The sequence below is a fragment of the Erpetoichthys calabaricus genome, chromosome 11 (genome assembly GCF_900747795.2).
Source record: "Erpetoichthys calabaricus chromosome 11, fErpCal1.3, whole genome shotgun sequence".
NCBI lineage: Eukaryota > Metazoa > Chordata > Cladistia > Polypteriformes > Polypteridae > Erpetoichthys > Erpetoichthys calabaricus.
Genome location: NC_041404.2, coordinates 79,609,871 through 79,625,513, shown reverse-complemented (window position 1 = coordinate 79,625,513; position 15,643 = coordinate 79,609,871). Strand labels below are relative to the sequence as shown.

Genomic DNA, 15,643 nt, shown 5'->3' with positions numbered 1-15,643 from the left:
AGAAACATAATGTGAAATTGATTTATCTGCTGGTTCTGACTATTAATATGTCTCTAGTCCTCTCTTGGTGTTCAGTTGCCCAATATATGTCTCTGCATTCTTTCAATCAAAGTCCACTTACTGTCCCTTACTGCAGTGCTAATATCTGCTCTGTAGGTGATCCATGTCATTTTGGCACAGTTGTCAGATGTCCATAAGTCCATAAGTTTTTGGTTAGTCCGTAAAAACTAAGCAACGTTTAAGCTTCTTTGTAAATACATACAAACATTTGACTGTCAGTAAAAAAAAAAAAATAGGTTATTACTATGAACCCAGAAATTGATTTCTGTTGTAGAAACAACACCATGTACACTCTGTCTAATATCAGAACACCCCAGGCCAGACTAAGATTTTAATGTATGTGCTAAAGTTATAAATCACTTTATGTAAACACAGCAAGGCAAGATTTAGAAGAACAAGGAAGATCTACCAAAGAAGTTCTGGTATTGCTCTATCCAGATGGCTTCAACTAAAGATCCAGAGTTTATGCATTTGATACATACAGATAAAGACTACAGCAAAAACACGCATAGTATGTGTAGAAAAATATTTGTCCGTTACTTATGGTGATATTAGGGATGCACCGAATTTGTGCATAATGGATGGTGCTAGTGCTAAAGTTAGTCCAACAGTCAGGAAGCTTTGAAGAAAATCGACAGGTTAGAGCCACCAGGTAATAGAAGTGGAACACAAAATGATTAACTTCTTCGCAAAGAATAATTGGCTATTGAATTGAATGGATGATCTTAGTGGATTTGTTGGCAACTGGTTTGTTGGCTCCATAATTGCCAAACAAGTGAAGCAAAAATGTTTAAGCAAAGCACTTAAGAGAGACTTGGCACAGAATATCGAAGAACAACATTTTAATCTTTTACTAGGTAAATCTGCAGACATTAGCACTACTCAGAAACTTGCAATGGTGGTTATTTTCTTTGACAATGATGAAGGGAGGATATGGTTTTGTTTATTTCGCTTTGCCAATCTGGGCAGTTGGACCTGATGGAGCCAATGTAATGATTGGTTCTAGAAATTTCTGTGCTCTCCAGAATCCATCATTCAGTTTTTGTCACATACTGTACACTGTAACTGTCATGTCATTACATTTTGTTCATCCGATGCACATAAAGCTATTTCGAAAAACAACCGAAGAGCTCTGTAGGGACATCTACAGTATAACCACGTCTCTAACAGGTGCAAATGTCAGCAACTCTACAAAGACTTTCAAGGGTGCACTGATGCAGACGCACCCAAAACTTTGTTCCACTGAGTGGCTTAGCCTGAGTGATGTCTTGGTCAGTTACTTGCGCTCATGTGATGATAAGCTTTATACTTTTTCATGAGATGTACAGACCAGACATTTTCAAAGTGTATGAAGGGTCAGGTCATTTTTTGCCCTCATTCTTACATGTGTTTGTTAACGTCAGCAAACTTCACTAATAAAACTCCACTAACATTACAGTGTACTCTTAAAACACTCATTTCATATTTTAATAAGCCCTCTGCAATTGTAAATCCAACACCCAAAGGTCTTATGCAAGCACCTCTATGAGATAAGGATAAGAGAGCAGCACACTTTTAGTGGATCTCAAGGCACTAGTTGGTATTGAGGATGCAAAAGCTGTTGACAGGATTATGGAGTCTGTAAGTCAGTTCCTTGCAGTTAGCAGTATGAGAAAGCATATTGCAATAACAGTGAAGTGCTCAAGCTGCCATGGGTTTTTAAGCTGACAAGTAAAGACTCAAATAGTTTAAATTGAAATGTCCAACTTTTTTTTTTTTTTTTTTAACAAATTACAAAATGTAGCTAGTATTGATGCATTGGAAGTAAATTTTCTTGAATCCCAAGTCACAACCTTATAGATGTGGAGAAAAGACCACCAACCAGTACAGTTACCTTTAACTTCAGCTAGTGGAGAGCCACGCTTCCACACCCTTTCAATGTTTGCTTTGAATATTCTGGCAATACCTCACAATACTCAACAGGCTGATATTTTTTAGTAAAAGAATATGATTAAGAATGATAGCAGAAATGAGCTTTTCAACAGAAATGCTCAGTGGTATATCGACTGTGAAAAGAGCCGCGAGAGACAGCAGGAGCATCAGGCCTATTGGTGAGATGATGGAACTTTAAATATTTCTATGTATGACTACAAATGACAGCAGGGCATTTTAACAGATCAGGGCGAGTGTAAAGTTTTGTGTACAGCATATATTGCCTTCGGAGTGTCAGAGAAAGCAAAGTTTAAGGTTGGCACCCCTGCTTTGGACAATTCTCAATGAGTCCACACTAAACATTATTACTGAAGTTATTAGCCGGCAGGGCCCTTAGTCCTTTTCAACCCCTTTTGCAGTAACTGCTTTATCAGAACTTCATCTTTTTTTTTTTTTAAACCACAATGCATTTGCACCCTTTTAGGACCCAAGACTTAAGTATTTCTGCCACTTCCAGATCCATCACTCACTCACTGTCTTCTTGACTGATCGATACATAAAGGCAGTCAGGATTTTGTGTGACAGTGGCTTCTTCCGTTTCAATGTGAGTTCTTTAACTGTAACCCTCTCTCACATCTTTGCCCCACCTTGCCCTTACCCAAGTTCCCACTAAGTTTTGGCCTAATGATAAAAATGAAGTTGGACACATGTTCAATCTAATAAAAATCAATATTGCGTCATCAAACATCTCCCTAAAGTGCCTCTAACACCCTTTACTGCTGGAGGTAATTGAAGGCAACCATGCAGTTCTGTCTGCTGTACTTTCTCAGGGAATATTGATTTTGTTAGCCCCTGTAACTTTCATATTTTGCTTTTGAAGAAACCAAATTCTAACATCTGGTGGTTTGAGCAAGATTTATAAGCAGTAAACATGTGTGCAGTTCTTGTTTTTCCTGTAGTGTCAGATCCATCTATTTTTAAGTGTATATCAAATATAATGAAATTTATAGTTTTTCCTTTTCAAATCCTCTGTATCCAGACTGTTACTACCACTTTCCTTTCACAAGGTCACTGTAAAAGACCCAACAATTCATTCATTGAAACTAGATCTTCCAGAAATAAAAGGGTTTTCCGCTTCTATTTTAACCCAGAAGGTTGATGATTTGCATTTAGCATCTCCTTATGAAGAATGCTACTTTGTGAATTTTACTTTTTTATCACATTGGCTACTAAGTGACATAAGGTTTCATTCACTAAATGAAGTTTTGCAAGCAGACAGTTAAATATTTGGGAATATTCTGGACAACCTATCACAAACACTTGCAAAGGGTTATCTACCTGCATTGGTCTCTATTCCAAAACATATTACCCATTTGCAAAAGTGTTAATTTCTTGGTAAGTTTAACTATTGCCGGACATTTCTAAACCATCCTGTTTCGATTATTCTGAGAGAACATCACCTGCCTTAGAATTGTTTCTTCTTCTAAAGAAGTGTTTATCTGCAGCTCTAGCCCTTGGGTTACGTAACTATATTAAACTCTTTTCATCTGTCATATCTTTTCTCTCAAAAATTTTGGTATTAGCTCAACCATATGGTTCTTCTTTTTGTTTTTCCAGGAGTAGCCACCATGTACTGTTCGGGCGTCTCAATCTGTAGTTCTTGATGATAACATTTGTGCCTGCCTCACTTAGTTTCAGCTTTGCTTACATGCACCTCCTAGCAGCATTTCACTGCTTTTTGTTTGGCCAAGTGTGAACTGGACCAACTTATCAAAAGCTATTTGACAATATAGCACTGCTCACTCTTGAATCTGGTATTCTGTTAGCTACTGTAGTAGACGGTGATACCGATGACTGTGAGGTGGTTATAACTGAGTTATGCTTGCTGTATCCATTTCTAAAGAACACCCCCATCCTTAATTCTAATTTAATCTTAAATCGTAGATGTTTCCTCTTTTTGTGCTCCAGATGGCTTATTACCCTCAAGATATCTAGAATGCTCAGAAATTGCCTATTGACATCTACTTCATCAGCCCAAGCTGCTGAACTGTTTGCTCGTACTTATATGTGTTTTAGGGTCCGTAGTTATATTTAATTTTGGCACATGTTTTGAAAATGCATGGTTACTTGTTTGCCTATTAAGCAAAATGTGTTGGTTAACAATGTGTTATCAGTAGTTCTGCTGTTGCCCAATACAGATGTCATTACAGGCAATGCATATTCTGTTGCTTCTGATAGCTGCAGACATGACTAAAAAAGGAGTGTATATTGTGATGAACTGCAATCCTGTCCAGAGTTGTATTTAGCTTTACTCCAAATTCTTTTTTGAACTAACAAGATTCATAAAACTGGTGACAGAATGAATAAATCAGTGAATAATATAGAAACCTAAAGTTGCACATTATAAGTTAAAAAGTTGTATTCACAGGAGGAGTCTTCACCTCTTCTAAATTGGTTGACATTAAGTTGGCATGTTGTGAATGAGTGTTTGTGTACACTGGCGCTCCATGCAGAGTAAGTTTGTACTTTGATCGCAATATAGGAAAGACTTCAGAAACTTGAACTTCATTTCCTGCAGAGTTTATTATATGGTTATGGCTGCAATTTTGTCAAAAATGTTCTCAAGTGACTGACTCTTCCAATGATGTCTTTAATATCAGTGATTGATGTCAGTTCAGATCACTATGTACTAATGCTTTGTCTACCTCCATTTTGTTTTAGCTCTACCTACCCTAGAAAACATCAGCACTTTTGCTGGTAAGACTTACGCCAATGTCACCTGGGAGACTCGAGAAGGCTACAGAAATGTGGAGTTCCAGATTCATTATCTTAACAAAAATGGTAAGAATATTAGAGTTGGGAGGATAACAAGACTAGAAGACAATAGAAAATAGAGAAATGTCAGTAAAGCCATCTTAGTTATTCCAGGCTAAATGTGCAGTGCATGCCCTCTAGTTTTGCTCACATTTTTACTTCTTCTTACCTTACAGTAAAGGAGGCAATGAAGATTTTGGAAAAAGTCAATTCAACCCAAAGCTTCCTACAGATTAAGGACTTGGAGCCTGGAACAATGTACCGAATCCTGTTTGTTGTCAAGAACAGGACAATTGATGTGCCATTCTGGGAGACAGAAATTCAAACTAATGGGCCTGGTGAATACATATTTCCAACGTGATGTCTTGTTGTCTTTGTCTTATTTACACGCTGTTTAATATATGTTTTTATGTATTCTTTATTCTCTTTTTAGCGTTGTCTGAAATCCATGGAGGCTTTGCCACACAAGGCTGGTTTATTGGCCTGATTAGTGCAATTGTCCTGCTATTGCTTATTCTTCTTCTGATATGCTTTATCAAGAGAAATAAAGGAGGAAAATATTCAGGTATTTCTTGAAAAGTTACCAGACATTCATCCTGATAACTAAATACAAGTGTTTGCCAGTTTTCAAAATGATTAATTAAAAAATAACAGTAGTTTGTAGAATAAACTGATTTCCAGCACAAGTTCTTTAAGTTGATTTTACTGAATTACAAAAACCTTTTACCCTGGGAATTACTGTACGTCATATGGAAGAGACTTCTTTAACGTTTGTATTTATACCTCGGGTTAGAATCGACCCATGGCATCATGTTTACAGCTCTAACAAGGTGATACAGTGTGATCACAGTTCCCCAGGTATGCTCCATTAAATTTATGCACAACAATTTACTACCAAAAATATGCTAAATTAGTTCTTTTATTATGATGTTTTTAGTGGTGTGAAAAACTATTTGCCCCCTTCCTGATTTCTTATTCTTTTGCATGTTTGTCACACAAAATGTTTCTGATCATCAAACACATTTAACCATTAGTCAAATATAACACAAGTAAACACAAAATGCAGTTTGTAAATGGTGGTTTTTATTATTTAGGGAGAAAAAAAAATCCAAACCTACATGGCCCTGTGTGAAAAAGTAATTGCCCCCTGAACCTAATAACTGGTTGGGCCACCCTTAGCAGCAATAACTGCAATCAAGCATTTGCGATAACTTGCAATGAGTCTTTTACAGCGCTCTGGAGGAATTTTGGCCCACTCATCTTTGCAAAATTGTTGTAATTCAGCTTTATTTGAGGGTTTTCTAGCATGAACCGCCTTTTTAAGGTCATGCCATAGCATCTCAATTGGATTCAGGTCAGGACTTTGACTAGGCCACTCCAAAGTCTTCATTTTGTTTTTCTTCAGCCATTCAGAGGTGGATTTGCTGGTGTGTTTTGGGTCATTGTCCTGTTGCAGCACCCAAGATCGCTTCAGCTTGAGTTGACGAACAGATGGCCGGACATTCTCCTTCAGGATTTTTTGGTAGACAGTAGAATTCATGGTTCCATCTATCACAGCAAGCCTTCCAGGTCCTGAAGCAGCAAAACAACCCCAGACCATCACACTACCACCACCATATTTTACTGTTGGTATGATGTTCTTTTTCTGAAATGCTGTGTTCCTTTTACGCCAGATGTAACGGGACATTTGCCTTCCAAAAAGTTCAACTTTTGACTCATCAGTCCACAAGGTATTTTCCCAAAAGTCTTGGCAATCATTGAGATGTTTCTTAGCAAAATTGAGACGAGCCCTAATGTTCTTTTTGCTTAACAGTGGTTTGCGTCTTGGAAATCTGCCATGCAGGCCGTTTTTGCCCAGTCTCTTTCTTATGGTGGAGTCGTGAACACTGACCTTAATTGAGGCAAGTGAGGCCTGCAGTTCTTTAGACGTTGTCCTGGGGTCTTTTTTGACCTCTCGGATGAGTCGTCTCTGCGCTCTTGGGGTAATTTTGGTCGGCCGGCCACTCCTGGGAAGGTTCACCACTGTTCCATGTTTTTGCCATTTGTGGATAATGGCTCTCACTGTGGTTCTCTGGAGTCCCAAAGCTTTAGAAATGGCTTTATAACCTTTACCAGACTGATAGATCTCAATTACTTCTGTTCTCATTTGTTCCTGAATTTCTTTGGATCTTGGCATGATGTCTAGCTTTTGAGGTGCTTTTGGTCTACTTCTCTGTGTCAGGCAGCTCCTATTTAAGTGATTTCTTGATTGAAACAGGTGTGGCAGTAATCAGGCCTGGGGGTGGCTACGGAAATTGAACTCAGGTGTGATACACCACAGTTAGGTTATTTTTTAACAAGGGGGCAATTACTTTTTCACACAGGACCATGTAGGTTTGGATTTTTTTCTCCCTAAATAATAAACACCATCATTTAAAAACTGCATTTTGTGTTTACTTGTGTTATATTTGACTAATGGTTAAATGTGTTTGATGATCAGAAACATTTTGTGTGACAAACATGCAAAAGAATAAGAAATCAGGAAGGGGGCAAATAGTTTTTCACACCACTGTAGGGTCAGTATTTTTAAATGCACATTATAAGTGCTGTGTTGTAAACAGAGCTCGAGCAAAGCATGCTTTTCTTCAGGATTTCGTTGTATCTATATATGTTTGTTACAGCAGTGTTTCTATCTAGTTGCTGAGTTTAGAGAGGTAACAGAAAAGAAAAGAAATTATGCAATGCTTATCAACACAGCAATCCCTTAAAGAGTCTTGTAGTTGAAGACATGTGACAAGGCAGAGAGAAAGACTCAGAGGCAGAAAGTGGGTAGACAAACGATGAATAACAGGGTGAGGCAATGCAGAGTGATACTTCTGATGTATCAAACCATGAATGTTGAGGGCAGAACACTGTAAAGGGGCAGAGCACAGTCAAGGAAGAGGAGAATGAAGGCAAAGGGGGGGGGGCAAGCAGCTGGGCAGAATGAAACCGCACAAACCACATCACCTGAAACAGCTTCTTACAGAAGCAAATGTGGAGAAAAAACACAGAAGACATACAGTCTTGGCCAAAATTATCGGCACCCCTGGAATTTTCCCAGAAAATGCACCATTTCTCCCAGAAAATTATTACAATTACAAATGTTTTTGTATATACATGTTTATTTCCTTTATGTGCATTGGAACAACATAAAAAACAGAGGAAAAAAGCCAAATCTGACATCATGTCACACAGAACTCCAAAAATGGGCCGGACAAAATTATTGGCACCTTTTCAAAATTGTGGGTAAATCGTTTTATTTCAAGCATATGATGCTCATTTGAACTCACCTGTGGCAAGAAACAGGAGCTGGCAATATAGCAATCACACCTGAAGCCAGTTAAAATGGAGAAAAGTTGACTCAACCTTTCTGTTGTGTGTCTGAGTGTGCCACACTAAGCATGGAGAACAGAAAGAAGAGCAGAGAATTGTCTGAGGACTTGAGAACAAAAATTGTGGAAAAATATCGACAATCTCAAGGCTACAAGTCCATCTCCAGAGATCTTCATGTTCTTTTGTCCACTGTGTGCAACATAATCAAGAAGTTCACAACACATGGCACTGTAGCTAATCTCCTTGGACGTGGACGGAAGAGAAAAATTGATAAAAGACTGCAACGAAGGATAGTCCGAATCGTGGCTAAACAACCCCAATCAACTTCAAAACATATTCAAGCTGTTCTGCAAACTCAGGGTGCAACAGTGTCAGCTCAAACTATCTGTCGACATCTGAACGTAATGTAATGCTATGGCAGGAGAGCCAGGAGGACCCCACTGCTGACACAGAAACATAAAAAAGCCAGACTGGAGTTTGCCAAAATGTACTTGAGGAAGCCAAAATCCTTCTGGGCGAACGTCTTGTGGACAGATGAGACCAAGGTAGAGCTTTTTGGTAAAGCTCATCATTCTACTGTCTACAGAAAACAGAATGAGGCCTACGAAGAAAAGAACACAGTACCTACAGTCAAACATGGTAGAGGTTCTAAGATGTTTTGGGGATGTTTTGCTGCCTCTGGCACTGGATGCCTTGACTGTGTGCAAGGCATCATGAAATCTGAAGACTACCAAAAGATATTGGGGCGCAATGTAGGGTCCAGTGTCAGAAAGCTGGGTCTGCGTCAGAGGTCATGGGTGTTCCAGCAGGACAATGACCCCAAACATACCTCTAAAAGCACTCAGAAATGGTTGAAGACAAAGCGCTGGAGAGTTCTGAAGTGGCTTGCAATGAGTCCGGATCTAAATCCGATTGAACACTTATGGAGAGATCTCAAAATTGCTGTGGAGAGAAGGCGCCCTTCAAATCTGAGAAACCTTGAGCAGTTTGCAAAAGAAGAGTGGTCGGAAATTCCAGTTGAGAGGTGTAACAAGCTTGTTGATGGTTATAGGAAGTGCTTGATTTCAGTTATTTTTTCCAAAGGGCGTGCAACCAAATGTTAAGTACAGGGTGCCAATAATTTTGTCCAGCCCGGTTTTTGAGTTTTGTGTGAAATTATGTCAGATTTGGCTTTTTTTTCTGTTTTTTTGTGTTGTTCCAATGCACATAAAGGAAATAAACGTGTATACCAAAACATTTGTAATTGCAACAATTTTCTGGGAGAAGTGGTGCATTTTCAAGGAAAATTCCAGGGGTGCCGATAATTTCAGCCATGACTGTACATGTATGTCTAGTGTCACTGAACTGTCAAACTAGTGACCGCTGCAGTGTGGGACAGGAGCCATGTCACAATGATCACAGAAATGAACAATATGACTGTAATTTTTTATTGTTTACGTTTTGTAATTAAAATATAAAAAATTAGTTTAAAACGATGTAGTGTTCAGGGATGAACTTTTCGATAAAGGTTTGCACAGTTGTGGTTATTTGTGGGTTCATTTTAATATACAGTGTTACCCAGCTTTGCCCAGGAAGGTTTCTAAGTCAGTGGGTCGGAGTTATTGTTCTGTTTGTTAATCGCACATATCAGAAGTACTATGTAGCAAACTAAGTACTTTTCTGTACATCCATCCATCCATTTTCCAACCCACTGAATCCGAACACAGGGTCACGGGGGTCTGTCGGAGCCAATCCCAGCCAACACAGGGCACAAGGCAGGAACCAATCCCGGGCAGGGTGCCAACCCACCGCAGGACACACACCAAGCACACACTAGGGCCAATTTAGAATCGCCAATCCACCTAACCTGCATGTCTTATATTTCTGACAGTGTCTGGATGGAACATGGGCTTTCACTATCAAAGCAGAAATTAAGGACACCAAAATAAAAAAAAATAATTTTAAAATAAGAGTACAAATGTTCTTTAATTCCAAATGCAGTTTATATGAATAATTGATTAGAGATCAGTATAGCTTCTATACCTGGTAGTCAGTGTTTTATTTTAGGAAGTTATTTTTCATATGTACCAGGATATGACTGGTTTTGAAGTTGACTTTGTTTTTTTAATGTGGGGTGTGTTTGACACAGTTAAGCAGATTCCATTCACACTTTAGCCCGTAATTCTTTGTCCTCTCCATTCTGAGATTTCCCATAGTATGATGATATCTCCAGCATATTTTACAATAGGGATGGCGTCACACAGGGTATGAGCATTAGCAACACAGTTAAATTCTTCTTCAAACCAGGCAATCATTTTATAAATGATATTGGGGCTTACTTGTAATGTACTGGTTCATCCTTTACTCTGATGGCTGGATTTACTACAGTCTAACTACAAACAGTGTTTTGTTTTTTTTATTCCTTTATAAAATTTATGAAGATACTAATTGTCTTCATTCTGTTTCATTCTCCTTTTTTTTCTTAACACAAAAACACACATTGGAATAATTTACATGTGTTGTCTTTAGGATGCTGGAGGGAGAAATCAGGGTGTTAGGAGAAATGCCTCTTAATAATACCCAGGGAGAATCATTTAAACTGCACAGGTAGTGACAGGGCTAGGACTTCAGCTTCACCACTACTGTATGTTATTACATTTGTGTTGTAGCCAGTAAATGGTGGACTTGGACAAGAAGGTGTGAATGGCTTGGCTGCCAGTATAGGTATTACAGTAGTGCTTGGAAATAAACACATGGGCACATTACTGATATCAGGCACTTGAGATCTTGTGTGTGAAATGTTTTCTCTATTAAATCAGCAAGATCTCTAAAGAAATCGGGTTTGGAGTTTTATGGCATACCCTGTTTTAGTCCACCAACATCATTGTTGTTCTAGATATCTTTTAACCTTGATGAAGGAGTTAATTGTAATGTGATAACCTCAGACCATCTTCAATTTTGTTGTTTTGTAGTTAAGGACAAAGAAGATGCCCATGTGGACTCAGAAGCAAGACCTATGAAGGATGAGACATTTGGAGAGTACAGGTGAGTACCTGAGACTGTGAGAGAGTATTCTTGGGGGGGTTTATCAGTAGGATAAGGCTGCGCTACAGCAAGTCACATGTGCTAATGTGTTGTTCTTTTTTCTCAATGCTCACGCTTCGCTTTGCATGCAGATCATTGGAGAGGTAAGCCAGCCATGCAGGAATTATTAGATTGTAGTGAAAAGTGGGGAGTACTTAGTAATCACTTTCTACAGTTAGAATCGTATGATTTGTGTACAAAGCATGGTCAGTTCCTACTCACTGCCATGTCTGATTTTCTGTTCTGGATTTTACCTTGGGACCACTTACCCAGAAGTATCCCCGTTTCTAGGCTTAATTGTTTTTAGCACTGACTGACAGTTGTGTTTTAATTCCCAGACCGCTTGGCTCCTGGCTGTGACTGTACCAAAGTTAAATGAATGCCATTTCCTGACTCTGATCTCTTCTCTCTGCACAGCGATAATGAAGAGAAGCAGTATACAGGCAGTCAGCCATCCTTGAATGGAGACATCAAGGCGTTGGGCTCAGACGACAGCCTGGCAGATTATGGGGGTAGCGTGGATGTGCAGTTTAATGAGGACGGCTCCTTCATCGGTCAGTATAGTGGGAAGAAGGAGCCCAATATCATCGGAGGACATGACAGCTCTGGCGCAACCTCTCCTGTCAATCCCAATGGCATCATACCGCCTCCTGTGATGGTGGCCCTGGAATGAATGCTATGGATCTGAGGGTGACCAGGGTACAGGGATTGGACTTTGAATTAAGGATCTGTAGCCAAGCGTCTATAAAGTGTTGCTTACTGCCACATGAAATCAATTGCGTGTCCATCTGGTGTCAAAGTGACAAGACTCATGCAGAAAAAAAAGCACCACATAAGGAACATTTCCCAGCATGCTGAACAATTCCCCTGTTTCCCAGTATTACCATTATTGAGGACTCCAGTCCCAGTGTCTTGTTGGTGTGGGGGATATGGCCCAAAACACATTACCATTCAGTGATCAAATGTAAACACACCTTCTAATAGCCCCAAATGGCACATACATTCTAGTCGTGCCGTACAACATCATTGTAACAAACCCCATCCAATATCGTGAGTGACATGTTATTGTAATAATCTGCTTGTAATTTTCTATTGGCCAACATAAGTAATGTTTACTGTTTCAGGTGTTCAGAAGCCCTAGAGTTAGATAGGAAAGACGCTTGTCACCAGATCTTTAAATTTGACAGAATGGCTATAGTGACCAATCAACCAGAATCCACCAATCAGTCACTGGTGTCATATCCTGGGTCTCTGTGACCTTGAAAACCAGAGGATGGGTAAATAAATGAAAAGGGAAATCAGCATGTTGGTGAAAAGACCACTCTAGAGAAGTCACTTACGGGCGGCAGTGAGGGTGCGCATGCTGTCATCTTTTATTGCTTGTGACCCTGGACTTGTCTCGAGTATTTGGCTTTGATTTGCCCAGCCTCTGTTCAGTACTTAACCCTGTTCCTGAAATTCTGTGGACCAATTCCATTGCTTTTACTCAGATCTAGTAATGACAACCATGCGCTGCCTATAAAACATATCTACTGCCCGTCTGTCTCTGTCTGTCTGTCTGTCTGTCTGTATGTCTCTGTCTGCCTTTCATGAGAGATGTGGCACTGGCAGACATGTCTCCAGCCACTTCTCCCCATCTCTGTACAAAGCACGAACACTTCAGGTTTAAATTTCTCATCTAACATGCAAAAGATAAAACGTGAGCCTCTTTTATCACAGCAGTAAGAAACAGAACTCTTTCCCAGCTTGCCCTCACACTTTACACCTTGCCGAGTACGTAGCTGATGTCTGCAAGTCTACTTTGTGAGTGAAGTCTTTACACCACCAACAGCCAAAGAGGGCACACTTGAATGTCAATTCAGTTCCTATCCACCTGGCATACCAACCCAGACCCATTTTCCCAATTTCTTTTATACGACAGAAGAGTGTGTTTCCAGTTTTTTAGGTGTTGTATAAACTTTTATATGCATTTTGAAGACAGACAAATAAGAGCGGGCAGCTTCACTCTCCAGGATCAACTGCATTACACAGGCACAGAGAGTTAGTGTGCCACTGTAAATCCAGCTTTTCAGATGCCTTGCAGTACCTACTGCCACAGTGAGCGTCATCTTGTGGTACCGGTTCAGGCCGTGTGCGGCTCTCCCACAGTGCAAATAAGGATAGGCGAGGCCAACCCAACTTACTGGTGGAGTTCTGTAATGAGAGGTGCTGGCCCTGAAAAACAAGAGGGTCAAGTTTTCTCCTCAAAAGTCAGTGTTCTTGAATGTATGTCCGTCTGACCCATCCGTCCGTCTTTCTGTCTTATCTGGGGTAAATGATTGATTGATCCTATCTGATTTTCTATTTGTCTCTTGGTTTTTCTCTGTAAAAGAAGGGGAATGGCTCTTTTTATATATATATTTATCTACCATTGGTGTATACAACTGTGTTTGGGGTGATGGGGTGGGTACAGGAAGGGGAATTTTGTACAGATGGCCTTGTCACAAGTCACTGTAACCCAGAGATGGGGGCCTGAAGTGAAAAGGGAAACAGTTTTGCACTAGTCAAGCCTAACCTGCAGTCCTCCCGTTCGTCTTAGCTGTGAGATTAATCAGGCTTGCTTTGGTTTGGGCCCAAATGTTTTTTCAACGACCCCTCACAGTTCAGTTGCTCCTGACCATTACATAGCCTGTCCCCCACCAGTATCTCTCTCTCTCTTTCTCTCTCTCTCTCTCTCAGTGGCCTGAAGAGCTTCTCGAATGTAAAACCAATGGGGACTTAATGGTCAGGACAGAAGATCCAGAGACGGGACCTGCCCTGCCAGTGTTTGGCCCCAAGATTTAGGAATGGAATGTTACAATGGCTTGTGACAATCGCCAGCAAAAAGACTGTCAAGGAGGCGGAGGAGTGTAAACTGAATGTAAATAACTTCTGGTTTGTGTTTCCTTGTTAATTGTAATGTGGCTGTTAGTTGTATAGTAGTCACAATGTCTACTACAGAGACCTCCTAGTTAGACCGTGATAGATTATCAAATAGCCTGATGACGACAATGATGATGATGAAGATGATAAAACAATGCATTGCAGTAACAGTGTACTCTCCTGTTTAGTACGTTGATATTCTTTTATATATATAAATATATATATAATTATATACAAAAAATGAACAAAATGCAAATACTATGAACACTGTGGGCATTAATAATTAGCCCAGTTATATAAGATTAATAGCCTACTTGCTTAATATTCTGAACCAATGTCCTGACTGGGCTCCGGTGTGGTCCTGCTTATGCATTTGCAGCTTCATTAAAGGAATTGTTGACATTTCGCATCATAGCCGCCATCACTTTTATTGTGTGCTGTTACTCACTTGCTGCAGTGCAGGAGGCCATCAGGCAAGCCAATGGCACTGTATGCTGATTTCACTGTATGATGCTTTTTGGTTGCTACCAGAATGTTAAAAAGCATTGACAGAAATTCATACTGATAAGAGATGGCATTGTGTGCCTACTTTCGAAAGCCACTTTGGAAATGCAGAGGAAGCAGGACTTAAACACAGGCTGGATCTTTGTGTGTGTGTGTGTGTGTAAGAGGCTGACGGGAAGTGGGAATGCCAATATTTCATAAACAATGTACTGAAATTGGGTCAAGCCATGAAGGGGATAAATCATTTTTGAAGGTTTATTAAAAGACGTGGCATTTACAGTCAGAAATATTCTTCCATATGGTTAGGCGGACAACATTAATGCCAAGCATTTTTCTCTTAGCTGCTGGGATACAGCTTTTACATACATAACCAAACAATTCAATCAAACAGGACATCACTTCAGTTTTGTTAATATCTGGAAACAGAAGCAATCTTTTAACATTTTAACATAACAAAAAACTAAGCAAAAGGAAAAATTATTCAAAACGCCTTTAAGAATCTACCCAGAGAGACAACTGTTACCCCATTACCATATGCCTGGTATGTACATGCACATTAATCATTTCTTGTTTGACAAGATCCCATGTATCTCTCTCTCATACCAGTCGGAAGATAAGTTCTCCTTTATTTAACTGGAAGCAAGAACTGCGCTAAATTGTGTGATGTGAAGGCAGGTAGGAAAGCTATATAGTCAGTGATTTTGTTTTCGTAAATTTGTCATTTTGTTTTTGCAAGCTTTCTAAACTGCCGTTGATCGTTCCATTTTTACTCAGTCCACAGATGTACCACAATATATTACAAAGGCACAAATCCATTGCCTAGGAGGTGAGTGCATTTTCAAAGCTAACATTTGTGAAGAACAGCATCTTTTATTCTTTCACCAAAATCATTGTGTGTTATTACATTTTCCCATACAAGACAACACCGCAGTCAGAAAGCTACTGTTACAGACTGATTTTTGTAATTAAAGACTAATTCAGTTAAATCCTGTCTTACCCTGAGAACAAAGCGAATATACAACTGAATTGATGTCGT

General features: G+C 39.6%; 1 protein-coding gene across 3 annotated transcripts in view; it reads left to right on the top strand.

Moving 5' to 3' along the window:
• The window catches only part of l1cama (L1 cell adhesion molecule, paralog a), a 192,130-nt gene extending 177,620 nt beyond the window's left edge, over positions 1–14,510 (top strand). For 2 of the 3 annotated variants that reach the window (XM_028813403.2, XM_028813398.2), the window contains 6 exons: positions 4,693–4,812; positions 4,962–5,123; positions 5,219–5,350; positions 11,091–11,163; positions 11,295–11,306; positions 11,620–14,510. In XM_028813403.2, the coding sequence (XP_028669236.1) occupies positions 4,693–4,812; positions 4,962–5,123; positions 5,219–5,350; positions 11,091–11,163; positions 11,295–11,306; positions 11,620–11,875 (755 nt within the window). In that variant the 3' untranslated portion in view covers positions 11,876–14,510. The remainder of the gene's footprint in view (positions 1–4,692; positions 4,813–4,961; positions 5,124–5,218; positions 5,351–11,090; positions 11,164–11,294; positions 11,307–11,619) is intronic. The other variant, XM_028813402.2, reaches the window with a different exon arrangement.
• Positions 14,511–15,643: the final 1,133 nt, after the last annotated feature.